Source organism: Phalangium opilio, unplaced genomic scaffold, assembly GCF_054372755.1.
Source record: "Phalangium opilio isolate 3A_F unplaced genomic scaffold, DU_Popi_V2 ptg001170l_1, whole genome shotgun sequence".
NCBI lineage: Eukaryota > Metazoa > Arthropoda > Arachnida > Opiliones > Phalangiidae > Phalangium > Phalangium opilio.
The window spans coordinates 10849212-10864330 of record NW_028324255.1 but is presented as its reverse complement, the minus strand read 5'-3'; the positions used below and the strand labels follow the sequence as shown (position 1 = coordinate 10864330).

The following is a 15119-nucleotide window of genomic DNA, read 5'->3' as shown; positions in this document are numbered from 1 at the left end:
TAGGCTCTCCTTGCCCCGCACGTTCGATTCGTTGGTAAGCCTTGGCTCGCGTTACCCGTAGGTTATACGTAAATCAACTAACCTCACGCTAAAATGGTGTATCTCGCCTCCGTCGCCATTGTAATGTTCTGTTGTCGGTTTAATAATGAGTCATGATTAAACAGGAACATATTTAATAATACTTGAATGATAGTTAGTAAGAAAGATACATGGTAATTAATATACAGTCTGATCGCGAGCCTCGCCTGGAGAGGTCTGTCGGTAAAGTCCCTAGTCCCCAATCTCGTCCCCTTAGCGCCCCCTAACGGCTACAGTTCACAATGTTTATATGCTTCAACCCTTTAGGGTTTCTGGCTCCTTATACGATAAGAGCCAAGTTCCTTTTTCAATTGCTCTGGGAACGAGGGGTATCCTGGGACGAGCCTTTGCCAGATGACATTTCTATCCTATACGACGATTGGTGTAACGAGCTCACCGAACTTCGAAATTTAACCATCCCAAGATTCTATTTCTCAGGCATTGAGAATTCACCGGTTACCTCTGCAGAGCTCCACATATTGGTCGATGCAAGCCAGAAAGCCTACGCTGCCACGGCGTACCTTCGCTACCAGACCACAGACCATAAAATCGGAACGACCTTGGTAGCTTCCAAGACACGGGTAGCACCACTACAAAAGCTTACTCTACCCCGCCTGGAGCTCATGGGAGCAGTACTTGGAGCTCGACTGTCTAAACATCTTTTGGAAGCCCTATCCTCTAAACCAACAAAACTCCGGATGTGGACAGATTCTACCATATCGCTACAATGGATACGAGGGGCAGCTGCAACTTATAAACCATTTGTCTCAAACAGGGTTAGAGAAATACAGACTCTTACGTCACCCGAAATCTGGAGCCATTGCAAAGGAAAAGACAACCCTGCCGATTTGCCTACACGAGGTCTCAAGGCCAGTAACCTTCTCACCAATGCCATGTGGTGGAGGGGCCCTGTTTGGCTAAGCGAACCAGGAGAGTTTCCTATCTCCAACCCAAAACCAGATGACGCCCTGAACTCTGAGATCAAACGAGAATTTCGAGCCACCATCTTCCAAGGTGTTTCCGCAGCCGTAGCCAATCCAGAGCAGCCTTTCCAGCTAAAAGACTGGATCCCTTCTTAGACGCAGACGGAATTCTCAGTGTAGGAGGGAGGCTCATTGGCACAACTCTCACTTATCGCGAACGCCACCCATGGATCATGCCGTACGATCATACCCTATCACGCCTTCTCGTACAATTTCACCACCATCGCCTTATGCACGCTGGGGTAAATGATACTTTGGTAGAGATCCGTGAGAAATTTTGGATCGTACGTGGACGACAACTCATCAAGAACCAAATATCCAAATTTGTCATATGTTTCAAGTACCGAGCCAGACCGTCTGCAGTACCTATGGCTCCTCTACCACCACTACGAAACACTCCAGCTCCCGCTTTCGAAATCACCGGGCTTGATTTCGCAGGACCTCTCTACACGAAGAAAGGAGACAAGACGTACATAGTGTCGCGTCAGTATTTGTACGGATAAGTCGGAATAGGCTTATTCTTAAGTGAGACGACAGCAGAGCTGTGCTAATTAGCTGACAACTAATTGAATTAGAATTAGCAATTAGGGAAATATTTTTGAACTAATTAATTAGCCAATTAGCAATTAGGGAAATATTTTTGAACTAATTAATTAGCCAATTAGCAATTAGGGAAATATTTATGAACTAATTAAATAGCCAATTAGCAATTAGACATAGAAACTAATTCAATTCAATTAGAAATTAGACATTTATTTATCAAACTAATTAATTAGAATTACTATTTTCTAATTAAGGTAAAAAAGAAACCATAAGTAAACATAAAAGTTTAAAAGTGCCCATGGATTTAGTACTTTGGTAATGCAAAGTTTAATCTTTCAATGCCATTGATAAACGGGTACGGAAGCCAAGAATTATTCTCGAAAAATGAGACAAGCCTCGAGCCTTCCGTCATGTTAAAATTTGTCTCATTTTTTCATTTTCTTGCCATAGTTCCTATAATGGACTCCTGAGTAGTAAATACATGCGCACTGCTTTTAATTCGAGTAGGTAAAACAGTCGAAATTTCGAAATGGGGCAGTTGCGAACTACGAAATATTCTACTAGTACTAGTATTCTCTCATATTTGAGGAGCTGAAAAATTTAGAGTAGCACTAAGGCTTCCTCATTGATATAATAAGGCTTTTTCTTATTCAAATAGATGAATCATGAGTTAATTCCTCGATTTTTTTACAACAAATTGGCGTAAAAGATTAATTGAAAATCCAATTGGCTAATTAGTTAATCCTAAATCTAATTAAATTTTAATTAGATAATTACCTTTCCGATTCATACTAATTAATTAGAATTACTTCTCAATTAGCACTAAGGTAATTAAAATTCAATTACCATTTTCAATTAGTAAATGTTGCTAATTAATTAGAAATTCAATTAGCTAACTAATTAATTAGCACAGCTCTGGGTCACGACAGTTGTATGGTACGTTTAAATATTATTTATTCGGAATATGAACAAGGGGTCGCCGGAACCTAAGTCAGGGTTGCGGGGACGTTCTCTCGGATAGGGGCTGGACAACAAGGGTCTTATCCCTCTATCTGAGAGCGGAGAACTTAGACGAACTAGTAGGGGCTGGACACCAATGGTCTTATCCCTCTACTGTCGCCGAAGCGAATCTCTCGAATGCCCGTGCGAGGGGTCCTTTTATACCCGAGTGGCATGGGTGGCCCATAAACCAGGCGAGCTGGCCGGTTCGCACGGGCTTTCATGATCTTATCTTGGCTCCGTGGCCAATCTATACCTGACAGTTCCCCGCAAAGAAAAACGCCGTCCCGGCGGTTACAAAAAGGGACCAAGACAAAATAATTGGCAAAAAATACAAGCAATGTACACAAGAAGGTAGTAAAACAAAAAATATATGCAAAACAAACTCAAAAATAGGGTTATGATTAAAGTTACGATTATAAAACAGGGATAAATTTACAAACCAAACTGAGAGGATATTAGTATTAGCATTTTTTTTTTTTTTTGGTGACGTTGGAGTTCAGTCCGGATTCTCCGCCGGAGAGCGGGAACGTCCGCCGCGTTAAAATTGTACTCACCACGAATTCACAACAAAAAATACCACTGTCAACACCATGCATTTGCCGCGGTAGTGGGGGCACAGTCCGATCGAAATTCTCAAAACACATATCAATAATACCCCGCAGTGATGTTTCGCGCTGGAAGAAGGCGAGAAGTTCTGCTAGAAGATTAAGATTCGGTGGAAACGAGTCCAAGTGTTGAAAGCGGTGGTGGTCAAGGTCGATGGCGACCAAGCTCCAATGGTTGAAACGGTTAATTGGGATAAGTAGTAATGAATAGCCGAAGAGGTCTTCCTCTTGGTCGACGAATGTTGAGGCTTTCGCGGCCCCTACCTTTTGCAAAGTGGCGTAGAAAAGGCAAGGGAAGATGAAGGTGGAACGGGATGCGGTGCGGTTGATGAGTGCAAGATATGCGCCGATGATGTCCGGGGTGAGGCAGTGATCACGAATATTGCGACAGGTGGTTGGACATATCGGTTCCAATACCGAGAGGTGAAGGTCCAAGCGAGACGTGGCCAATGATGTCATAGGGGAGAGTTGAGTAATCCGGGTATTACGTGCAACAACCCGACGTTGCTGTTTGCGAATTAATTTGCTATAACGCATTAAAATGGTGAAGGTTTTCCAATGCTGGGTACCATTATGGGTACAATGGGATTGGTTCTGGTAATGGATGAAGGAGCGATCTGGTCCTGATGGAACGTAGTGGGCGCCTCTTCGGTGTTAAAAATATGGGTCACTGGGGTGTCGTGAAAGTGAACTTTCTTCTGAAAGGGTAGTCGGGGATGGTATGGTTTCAAACGTTCCGCCGAGACAATATCTTTCTTCTTGCCAGTAGAATCCACTACTTCAAAATTGTTGGGCGCTGTTTGACGAATAATATGGAAGGGTCCGCTAAATTGGTGTAACAGCTTTTCTGAACGCCCGGGGACACGTCGGGGAGTGCGAAGAAAAACGAGGTCGCCTTCGCAGAAAGTCACTTCGCGGCGGCCTTTATCAAAGCGTTTTTTGTCTCTGTCTTGCGCTAGCGTTTGACGTTCGGCTGCCATGTTTCGAGCTCGTTGAGCATATACGATATTGTGTAGTCCGAAAGGGGTGTTAAGAGCCCTGGCCGGAAGGTCAAGGGCGGCGTCTAGGTTTAAATCGGCTTCGTATCCGTGTAAAAGATAGAATGGGGAATAGCCGGTAACACTGTGTATTGAAGTATTATATGCAAAAACAAGTTGGGGAAGGAATTGGTCCCAATCAGAGTGTTCTTCGGAGACATACTGAGACATCATATCGGCTAAGGTTTTATTGAATCGTTCGGTTTGACCGTTGGTACGTGGGTGGTAAGCGGTGGTGGTATTATGGTGTACTTTAAAAAGTCGTGTTAGTTCTTGGAGAAGGGCATTGACAAATTCTCGGCCCCTGTCAGTGATGAGCTCGCGGGGGGAGCCATACTTTAATAGTACGCCATTCAAAAGAAAGGATGCTGCTTCCTCAGCGGTCCCACGAGGCGCCGCGGCGGCAACGACCATCTTTGTACAATAGTCGGTACATACGAAAATGTGTTTATTGCCAGAAGTCGAGTCGGGGAATGGGCCCAATTTATCTAATCCAATTCGTTCGAATGGCTTTGTAGTGGGGGGTATTGGTTGTAAAAACCCAGCCGGTCGGAATGGGTAGGTTTTCTGTTTGTTGCATGGAATGCATGAACTGACATAGTTAACAACGTGTTTTAACATTTTCGGCCAAAAGAAGCGCTGTTTTACTCGCTCCCAGGTACGGCGAAAGCCTAAGTGGCCCGAGGCGGCGTCGTCGTGTAGTGCCTTAAAAATCAGGGAACGGATTTCTTTGGGAGCGACCATTACTAGCTTGAACCCTTCGTCAGTTTTTACTTGGCGATGGAGGAGATCTCCCATCAACTTGTAGGGCTTAGCTGCTTTCGCGACGATCTTCGTATTGTGTCCCCCAGGATTTTCTAAGTATCGGATAATAGGTCCGAAGAAAGGTTCTTCTCTTTGAAGTTTAGCGATATCGAAGGCTCGGAGTTGGTTCATTGTGTTGGCTTGATTGACGGCAGCTATTAGGAGGGGTATCTCTTCTTGGGGGCCCCACTAAAAGGGGCTCGCGATAGAGCATCGGCGTCCTTGTGTATCCTTCCATTTTTATGGGTTATAACGGAGTCAAATTCTTGTAATTGAAGCGCCCACCTGGCCAATCTTCCATTAGGGTTACGAACGGATTTCAACCAGCATAAGGCGTGGTGATCCGTCACAACTTTGAAGGGTCGTCCATAAAGGTACGGCCGGAATTTTTGCGTCCCATATACTATTGCCAAACATTCCCGTTCGGTGGGACTGTAATTTTGCTCTGCTTTATTTAAAAGACGACTAGGGTAGCCGATGACATGCTCCTTCCCCAGACGTCGTTGTTTAAGGATTGCTCCAATCCCATAGGCGGAAGCGTCGGTGTGGAGTTCGAACTGATCTTCAAAAATCGGATGAGCCAGGATAGGTGATGATGTTAGTTTTTCCCGAAGTGTGTTGAATGCTGTTTCCACCTCGGAGGTCCATTCAAATGGCGCATTTTTAATGGTGAGGTCCGACAGGGGCTTGGCTATGGACGAAAAGCCTTTTATAAACCTTCGGTAATAGCCGGCGACGCCCAAAAAGCGTTGGACTGCCTTGACGTTTTCTGGACGTGGGAAATGAGCCACGGCATCTATCAAATGAGGGTCGGGGTAGACCCCGTCGCCGTCAATAACGTGGCCAAGGTATTTAATACGAGTTTGGGCAAAAGAGCACTTTTCCGGCTTTATTTTCAAGCCAGTTTCTTCGAGGCGCTTCAAGACTGCTTCTAGATGTATGAGGTGTTCGTCGAAGGAGCGGGAGAAAATTATAATGTCGTCGAGATATGCAAGCGCGACTTGCCACATCAGGGACCCAAGAACCTTGTGCATTAGGCGCTGGAAGGTGCCAGGGGAATTACATAGGCCCATGCCTAGGACATTAAACTCGTACTGGCCGTCGGGTGTAACAAAGGCTGTTTTTTCCTTATCTTCCTCATGGAGTTCGACTTGGAAATATCCTTGTGCTAAGTCTAGGGTAGTAAAAAGTGATGAGCCCGATAGGCGGTCCAAGGTGTCGTCTATTCTGGGAATCGGATGCACGTCCTTTTTTGTGACGGCGTTTAGTTTGCACCAGTCTACGCAGAAACGTAGGGTTCCGTCTTTTTTCTTGACCATGATTACCGGCGCGGCCCAAGGCAAGCAGGATTCTCGGATGATATTGCCCTCGAGCATTTTGTCGACTTCTTTCTTAATGGTCTCCCTTTCGGCGTATGATTTGCGATAAGGTTGACACCTAACCGGTGCTGCTGTTCCTATGTTAATGCGATGCGGTACGAGTGATGTGCGACCAAGGTCAGTGCTGTGTCTTGAAAATATCTTTGGATATTTACGTAGCATAGTTCTTAATGTGTTTGTCTCTTGATGGGTTAGTTGGGTTCCGATATGGAGGTCGTCGGGTAGGGTTTCGCTTGATGAGATATCATTTTCCAGATAGTTGAGGTCTGTGACACGGTATCCATTTCCCACCAGGGTATCGGCTTTTAGACTTATCGTCTGCTTGGTGGGGTTTGCTACCCGTAAGAATCCTTGGCCTTTGTGAAATTCCGTAAGAGTTTTGCAAGGAAGCAGACCGTGTTGTTGGGATACTCTATCGGCCCCCTCGATGAGAAGGGTGGCCTCGTTTTCGGAACACGTGACTCTCAAGATGGCCTCTGATGTAGGTGGAATGGAGAGATCATTTAGGATACGAATTTTAATTGGTTCGTCAGAGTCCGATGGGTGATCAAAGGTGAGGGTCTCGTTTTCAATGGATACTAGTGATGACCCAAAGTCAATCACGACCCGGTTCGTGGAACAGAAGTCCAATCCAAGTAGTAAGTCGTACGTGAAATCATTAATAACAAAAGCATCGATGTTGTGCTTCTTTTTCCCGAGTTGAATGCAGGTATTGACTTTTCCGACAGGTTTTATGCCGTCACCGTTAGCAACTCTGAAGACTATGTTTTCGGCTGGCGTTATTCTTAAGTCTAGCCCCCGGGCGGTTTGTTGACTGATAATGTTTTTGATGCTCCCGGTATCTAGAACAACGTTTAGTTGGTTATCGGATCCATCTATACAGCCTTTGATCTGTACTAGTTTTTGTTCGGACTGGAGAAGAAGGGGTTGCTCTAAAGGTGTGGCCGGAGGGGTCCGGTTTTGTTTGCGTTGGAAGAGAAGGGGGTGCTCTATAGGCGATGACGGTGGGGTATCCCCTATCTCCACCGTCGGTTGTCGTTTCCCGAATTTCGTGAATTGCTGTTAAATTGGTCTCGATTGTTATTGAATCTTTGCTCGGCCGGTCTATGTGGAGAATCTGAACGTCGCGTATTCGGGTAGGGGGAGGTAGGTCGTCCCTGGGGGAAGTAAGGAGAAGGACTGCAACCTCTAGATGGTGTTGAATCCCTCCTTGAGGGCTCTCTGTTATTGTTCAGGTAGGGTGATGGACTTCGTCCTCTAAAGTTTGGGGGACCGTCCCTAAAACCACGTTGTGAGTTGCTAGAGGCATCAGGAGTGTTTTGTTCATGTACTGGGCGAGAAGGAAGATGGGTACGGCAGTAGGAGGTTAGATTGTCGGTACGAGTGCATAGGGAACATCGATTGCTATGATGTATGTGACCTAAGTCGGACCGGAGGTGGCGATTTTCTTCCCTCATTCGGCGGTTATCCTCTCGTATTTCGCTGTTTTCCTCTTTGAGGAGACGATTTTCTTCTTTTAAGCTCCGTAGTTCCTTTTTTAGTTTGGAGAGTTCCTCGTCCTCGGGGGCTTGATAGAGGCAGGGTGTAGTAGCTGCGGGTGTAGCTGGGACGGAGTTACCGGCCAAAGCCGTTGCCAAAACATCCATGATGCGGCTTTCGGAGAAAGTGAAGGTTGACTCCGTGGTAGAAAGGAGTTGGATGTTCGATAGGAAATCTTTTGTAGTGCTAGGGTTCATAAGGACGATTTTTTCCCGTAGCTGCGGTAGTAGGCCCCTGAATAAATGATGAACTTTTTCTACTTCAGGCATTGAGGGGTTGACGCGGGAGCATAAGTCCGTGACGTTTCGGAAATAAGTTACCGGTGATTCACCCGGTTGTTGCTTGCGGGATAGTAATTCATTGAAAGTGGCTATTGAATTTCGGCCAAATTCTGATATCAGTTCAGCTTCCCATTCTACCCAAGTAGGGGTAACTTGAGCGGCGTCGTTTTGTCGGATTTTCGACGAAAACCAATTGATCGCCTTGCCTTCAAGGACCGTGGGCAGGCTGGATATGCGGCTATGGTCGGCCTGTATCACTTTCTTAAAAACCGTTAGCCAGTCGCACACGTCCTGGGAGTCTGGGTTGAATTGAGGAGCGTCTCGCGCTATATTAACGGCTTGAATCGCAGCGGCTACGGCAGCGGCGATTTGGTCGGGAGTAGCGGCCATATTTGTTTGGAAGCAAGTGGTTCTCGGTGCAGAAATACCTCGTCGGGTGACGGGAAGAAGACTCGAAAACTCGGGTTCGAGATTTTTATGTCGGCGGGAAAATCTTTTTTCCGACGTCTCGGCAGTTCTGGCGGAGCTTGGCCCGTATGGTTCGTCGACGGGATCGGCTAAATCAGCTGCGTTATAGTCGAACGGAAATCGAGGGGGAGAAATACTTTCTTCGGGTGAGCCGTAGATTTCGGTATCGGAAGACTCTGGATCGCTCATACGCAGTAGATCTATTGGATGTACGGACAAATCGTGCCCCGTGCCTCCACCACTTTGTCGCGTCAGTATTTGTACGGATAAGTCGGAATAGGCTTATTTTTAAGTGAGACGACAGTTGTATGGTACGTTTAAATATTATTTATTCGGAATATGAACAAGGGGTCGCCGGAACCTAAGTCAGGGTTGCGGGGACGTTCTCTCGGATAGGGGCTGGACAACAAGGGTCTTATCCCTCTATCTGAGAGCGGAGAACTTAGACGAACTAGTAGGGGCTGGACACCAATGGTCTTATCCCTCTACTGTCGCCGAAGCGAATCTCTCGAATGCCCGTGCGAGGGGTCCTTTTATACCCGAGTGGCATGGGTGGCCCATAAACCAGGCGAGCTGGCCGGTTCGCACGGGCTTTCATGATCTTATCTTGGCTCCGTGGCCAATCTATACCTGACAATAGCTCTCTTTACGTGCGCCGTTACACGTGCGGTACATTTCGAGCTCGTGACAGATCTCACAACGGAGAAGTTTCTGATGGCATTCAGCCGATTTATCGCAAGACGAGGCATTGTCAAAACCGTTTTCTCTGACAATGCAAAAACATTCAAACGCGCTGATTTGGACTTAAAAGCTATCTTTCAGAACTTGAGAAGCTCAGAAGTCACTAGCTACCTAGGAGAACACCGAATAACCTGGAAGTTCATTGCTGATCGCGGCGCCTGGTGGGGCGGGTTTTACGAACGCCTTGTTCACAGTTGTAAAACCGCTCTAAAGAAAACCATTGGGAAAGCCAAACTAACAGCGGAAGAACTCCAAACAATTCTAACCGAAGCGGAAGCCACGATTAACTCCAGACCTCTGACGTTTCTTTATGAAGACCCCGGCGAACCCATAGTTCTCACGCCTGCTCATTTCCTGGTGGGTCGCCGTATCACCACTTTGCCATCTCGATCGTTCCCTCAAGCTGAAGTCGCTCCTGTGACCAGAGACGCACTCGTCAAACATTACAAATACCGCCAAACGCTGAACGACCGATTCTGGACAAGATGGAAAGATGACTACCTTTTGGAGCTACGCTCCGCTCATCATCGCACAAGGTGCAATCCAACCAAGGAATTGAAACCAAACGACCTTGTCCTTATCAAGGAGGAAAAAATCCCGCGCCAATGTTGGAAGACAGCCATAGTAACAGAAGCCTTTCGTGGAAGAGATGGTGTAATCAGATCCTGCCTCCTCCGTACTGCAAATGGAACCATCTGCAAACGTCCTGTACAACTTTTGTACCTGCTTGAGTTCCAACCATGACTTGAGCCTGATCGAGGCTCAAGGGGGGGAGCGTGTTAAAACTAAATCTTAAACAATGATATATTTTAATCTATGTAATAAAACTTTAACCTAAAAACTGTAAAAAAGTATATCTCAAAGCGTGTTTTAAAAAACTAGATAATTAACCATATGTATTGAACCTTTGCCCTCTCTCTCCTGCCCAAAATTGTTTAAATAGAGAAGACAGAAAGGGCAGAGGCGTGATTAGTTTTGAATTCGTAGACGTGTAGAGACAAAGCTCCTTTTGTTTAAACGATACGCTATACAGCGCGATGTCTATTTACCATTTTATCATTAAATAAAATTAGTTATTGTTATAACTCGAGTTTTCAATCAACCGTCGCTCTATTTCGCACATAAAGATTTAAGTTAATTATACGAACCACGTAGCGGTATGCTTCTCAGTCTAAACCGTAAGCTCTCCCCTCAAAAACCCGTAGCCCATTCTACAAAGGATATCGAATCTGATACAAGTTTAAAATGGTTGTCGGGTACCAGTCGGATATTTTAAGTTACAGGGAATACTAATGGGGTATAATGATTATAATTGTCATCTGTCTAGAAAAGAAAAAACATCTTTAAGAACCGAAATATTCAACAAATCTACTGAATATTTTAAACTTGGAGTAGGTTTACTCCCAGTTTTTAGCTTCCTTTATGTTTTGGTTTAGCTAGGGTTTGTTTTAAAAATATTTGACATCAAACAGAAAAACAATAGGGGCAGATACTATCGTCTAATCTCATTGACTTAAAAATCCTTATCTCAACATAGCGTTTTAGTACTGTGACTCAATGGGTGCACAAATGGTACCCGCGGTCCCTGGTTAAGGTTTAAAAATTCAATAGTCTGTCCTATGATTAAACAACAACCGTATGCTTAGATTAAGTCCAATGAATTTAAACTAAACACATAGCTTCACACACTGAATATTTATGGAAAAAATAACTTAGGAGGAGTACGGACCCTAGCCATGTTAGTCCTCCCTCCCTTAAATAGCAAGCAGTTTGAACTTGACACGGGTAGAAGAACAAAACCATTTTCCGCCCGGGTAGTTGCGAGTAATTAAAAATGTGAATTACAGGTATTGGGGGGGGTGTTCGACCTGCTCCCAAAGTACCCTCATAGTTTCCCGTACCTGCACACCCCTACCATTTTCTATGAAGTAAAAGCGTTGCTGTTTCAAATCAAGGATTTTTTCTTTTACAACTTTAGTATCACGATAATATTAGGAAAACCACATCATTTTGGAATGACAGGCAAAACTTTTACATTGAGGATTACATAATGGATAAACTTTCCAACAGCCATAACATCAGGTACAGTATATCTCTTCTATAAAATCACAGTCTTTGGGAGTTGACCCCAGTAGCGTAATCGACCTTGGAACGACGTAGTTGTTTCGAAGTACAACCGACACTGATGAAATATCGTCTTAGGGCTTTACTTTAGACCGTTGAAATGTCATAATCATAAAAACTTCGACCCAACTGTCGCGAAAATAATGTTTGTAAACAGTGATACCGAAAAGTAACTGAGGAAACGCTCTTTTTAATCTTCATCTTAAGCCGAAGACCGCTCGATCTGTACATAAAAAAGTTGTTTTGCTAAAGATCTCTTATAATAGCAGAAGTCCATTAAATTAGCCTAGGAAGTATACAATTACAATAGCTGGCATAGCGTACTTCTCTGATGGGGAAAGAACTCCTTTTAACTTCATGGATAGGGGGATAAATGTTCCCCCCGTTCCTAACGCTGTTAGAATTCTCGAGCTCCTCTCTTATCTAGGAATTCTTTCTTGCCGTGAGCGGGGCGTGACTTCTTCAGCCCATGAACGCTGGATCTCTAAAGGGTAGATTGTTTGCTTTTTAAAAAAATAAAAAAGGAACGGCCATGGTCGTTAAATAGTTTTTTTCAATAGGTTTATGAAGAGTCATAAAAAACTGAATGAGCTTGACTGTTAAAAAATTCAGTGTTCATTATCAGCCAATAGTTTTTTCTCTCTCACTAGGGCAAATTTTGGCGTACGAGTCGCACCTAAATCGGAGATCTGAGAAAGGTTATCACGAGGTAGCGAATGTGTCGCCCTTCTTCAGTATTGCTACACAATAGAGGGGAGTTGCAAACCCCGCTTTTTTTAATTTAATGGACTTCTGATAATAGGAAAAATTCTGCTTTTTACCTCTCAGAGTGACGTATGTCACGGAGAAGTTCTAATTTCGACGTGTCTGTCTGGCTGTTTTTACACCCCGGGGAACCGCGTTCGCAGTTGGAAAATCAGGGCAAATGTGTTCTCTATTTCCCGGAAATTTGGAAAATTGTATTCCTCTTACACTGGCTATTCCCTTTGTAACAAACAATTAGTTTACACCAATATTCGTATGGCTGGTTTTCCCCTTTCCCCTATGGCTGGTTGAAACCCTCGCGCGCAAACCGCGATACTCGGGGATTTTATAAAAACCACGAGTGAACTCGGACACACGTGACCCCTAAAAAGTGAAAGTGCGAAAAGAGGAGAGAATAATTTTGAAGAGAGCATAGGAGTAGAGTTGGAGTTCGAGCCGAGAAAGGAGGTTAACGTTTCTGGCAGGGAGCGGAGGAGAGATAGGACGGAATGACCGAGAGAGGCCGAACGAGTGAGCCGCACCTCGCGAAAGACTTACGTGACAAGCGGAAAATAGTTCGCGATGGTAGCGGCTCCTGGGGATAGTGGGGAATACTATTGAGAAATCGGCTGCTTAACTAGGCTTAACGGTTGTTCTTTAGCGCTCTTTCGGTTCAATCGTCGTGGAATTTTCAAGTTTCGTTAAGTTGAATTTTGATATTGTTTCCGAAACTTTGTTATTGCTTTTAATATTGAAATGCCTCGAAAGAAAACACCAGAACAGTTAGCGCTTCCAGCGCAAAAGCCGAAAAACCAAAGTACCCAATATAATTTCTACGCCAAACTTGGCCACAATGTTGGTTTGCAAACAACAATGGATTTAGAATTTTCCAATGCTAAAACAAAGTCTAATGATGTGTCAGTCCAGTTTGACACATTTGTAATGAAAACTGACATTAGCGTCGGAACTGAAAAGTGCGTTTATTGCGATGTCAGGGTTCAAACTGAATCACACAGTTCTGTAAATAGTGTTGCAACTCAAACAGAAATGTATGTGAAAACTTCGGAAACTCAATCTGAGATATTTGGAAATTTTGTATCACCTGAGAAATGGGATGAGCTAAACAAGTTTGTAATTAATCAGTCACGAGTGCAGACACGGAAAAGAAAGCTCGTTAACAAACAAACAGCTACTGATGATGATTTTCGAAAAATAATGGTTATATCAGAAGGGGTAGCCTCAAGTTTTTCGTGTATTTCGGAGACCCAAAATTCTACCCGCCCTGACGAATTTTCACCGAGAATATTAGCAACTTTTCAACATCAAGACTCGGCTTCGGCATTATCAGCTCTAGAGTTTTGCATCCATACGCTCAAACTAAGTAAATATTTTGAAACATTTTCCAATGAAAAAGACCAAACATAACTAATAATATCGCGGTTTTAATTTTAATTTCTCAATTAATTTGTTAAATTAACTTTAAACATTTTTCTTTTCTTTCGTTTTTCATATAAAGCTAATATATGCTTAAAAAGAAGAAGTAGTTACAACGGGGAATCAGAAGATATTGAAGCAACAAGAATGAATGCTCTGCTCATGTTAGGCAAAGACTATGCTTTTTGCATTGTCTTTGTTGATTATGGGTGTACAAAGACATCCCAGAATGCCGAGGCATCGTATCGTAAAGTAGGATTAGATATTTGCGATAAATAAATTTAGGGTATAAATAAAATCAATAAAAGTTACCAATTGAAACAAAAAAATTTAATATTGACCATTTACAATTTCAAATAATCACAGTTTTGACAGATTTGTTTTCAGATAAGAACTTAATTAAACTTTTAACAAATGAAATCTAATATTGACGAATTTAAATTTGAAATAATCACAGTTTTGTTTGGAGATATCACATATAGGAACTTCGTAACTTGTTATCACAAAACAGGAAATATCATTAACCAATTGCTTCATGTTTGAATTAGTTGTAAACTTGTGATCGTCAAAATCATATTGTCCTCTAATCGTATTGAAAATCGTCGCAAATTCTTTTTCGGATTTGTCTGCCTCGTTTTGAAACTTGAATAGGTGACGTTGCCAATTGTGGAAGTTGGTTATGAGCTGATGTTGATGGATCCTGTTCACGAATTTCAGATTGTGGAACTGCGACATTAGCGTGCTGCAATTGCCTCTTCTGGGTTTCGTTCAAGGATTTTAGAAATTTATCCGTTTTAGCTTTGGTTTTAGCTGCTTTTATTTTTCCCGATTTCATTCCATACTGCATACAACGTAATGTTTGTCCTCCAACTCCTCGTCTCCCTTTTAATTCATTTCTTCTTCTTGCTGCGGCTCTAATTAAATCCGCAACTTTGGCATGAGTTATTTTTCTTTGGAAAATAACCCTGTATTTTTCCAAATCGGCATTTTGAAATTCATGCTCAATAATTTCTGGTATATTTAAGACAGCAGAATGAAATTGTTGATTTAACGATTGGTTATTTTTGACAATTGCTGTTATTTCATCCGTAAAAATTATAGGATTAAGTCAAAAAGGAGGAAAATAAAACGCTATGGTTAAGAGAAAATTACTTATAACTCTAGATGGATAAGCGCTGAGCCTCCACTTTCGGTATTCGTCAACAACGATTTTGCATATCTTGTTGACGTAAGGAATTAGACTCACATCAGCGACAAAAAAACCACCATTGTTTATCGCATCTATGGCTGGTGGGATGTCTTCTTTAAAGAGATCACGGTTGCGCAGGGAAAGGCTGATTTGATATAAAGTGTGGGC

General features: G+C 43.4%; 3 protein-coding genes across 3 annotated transcripts; 2 read left to right on the top strand and 1 right to left on the bottom strand.

Moving 5' to 3' along the window:
* The first annotated feature begins 320 nt into the window (after positions 1-320).
* Positions 321-1157, top strand: LOC149587233 (uncharacterized). The gene has a single exon (XM_089863535.1). The coding sequence runs from the start codon at positions 321-323 to the stop codon at positions 1155-1157; it is 837 nt and encodes a 278-aa protein (XP_089719661.1).
* A 6115-nt stretch (positions 1158-7272) lies between these two features.
* LOC149587232 (uncharacterized) lies at positions 7273-8652 on the bottom strand. The gene has a single exon (XM_089863445.1). It carries the CDS (start codon positions 8639-8641, stop codon positions 7448-7450), a length of 1194 nt encoding a protein of 397 aa, XP_089719571.1. The 5' UTR covers positions 8642-8652; the 3' UTR covers positions 7273-7447.
* A 781-nt stretch (positions 8653-9433) lies between these two features.
* Positions 9434-10204, top strand: LOC149587231 (uncharacterized). Its single transcript, XM_089863533.1, has one exon. The coding sequence runs from the start codon at positions 9434-9436 to the stop codon at positions 10202-10204; it is 771 nt and encodes a 256-aa protein (XP_089719659.1).
* The last annotated feature ends 4915 nt before the right edge of the window (positions 10205-15119 follow it).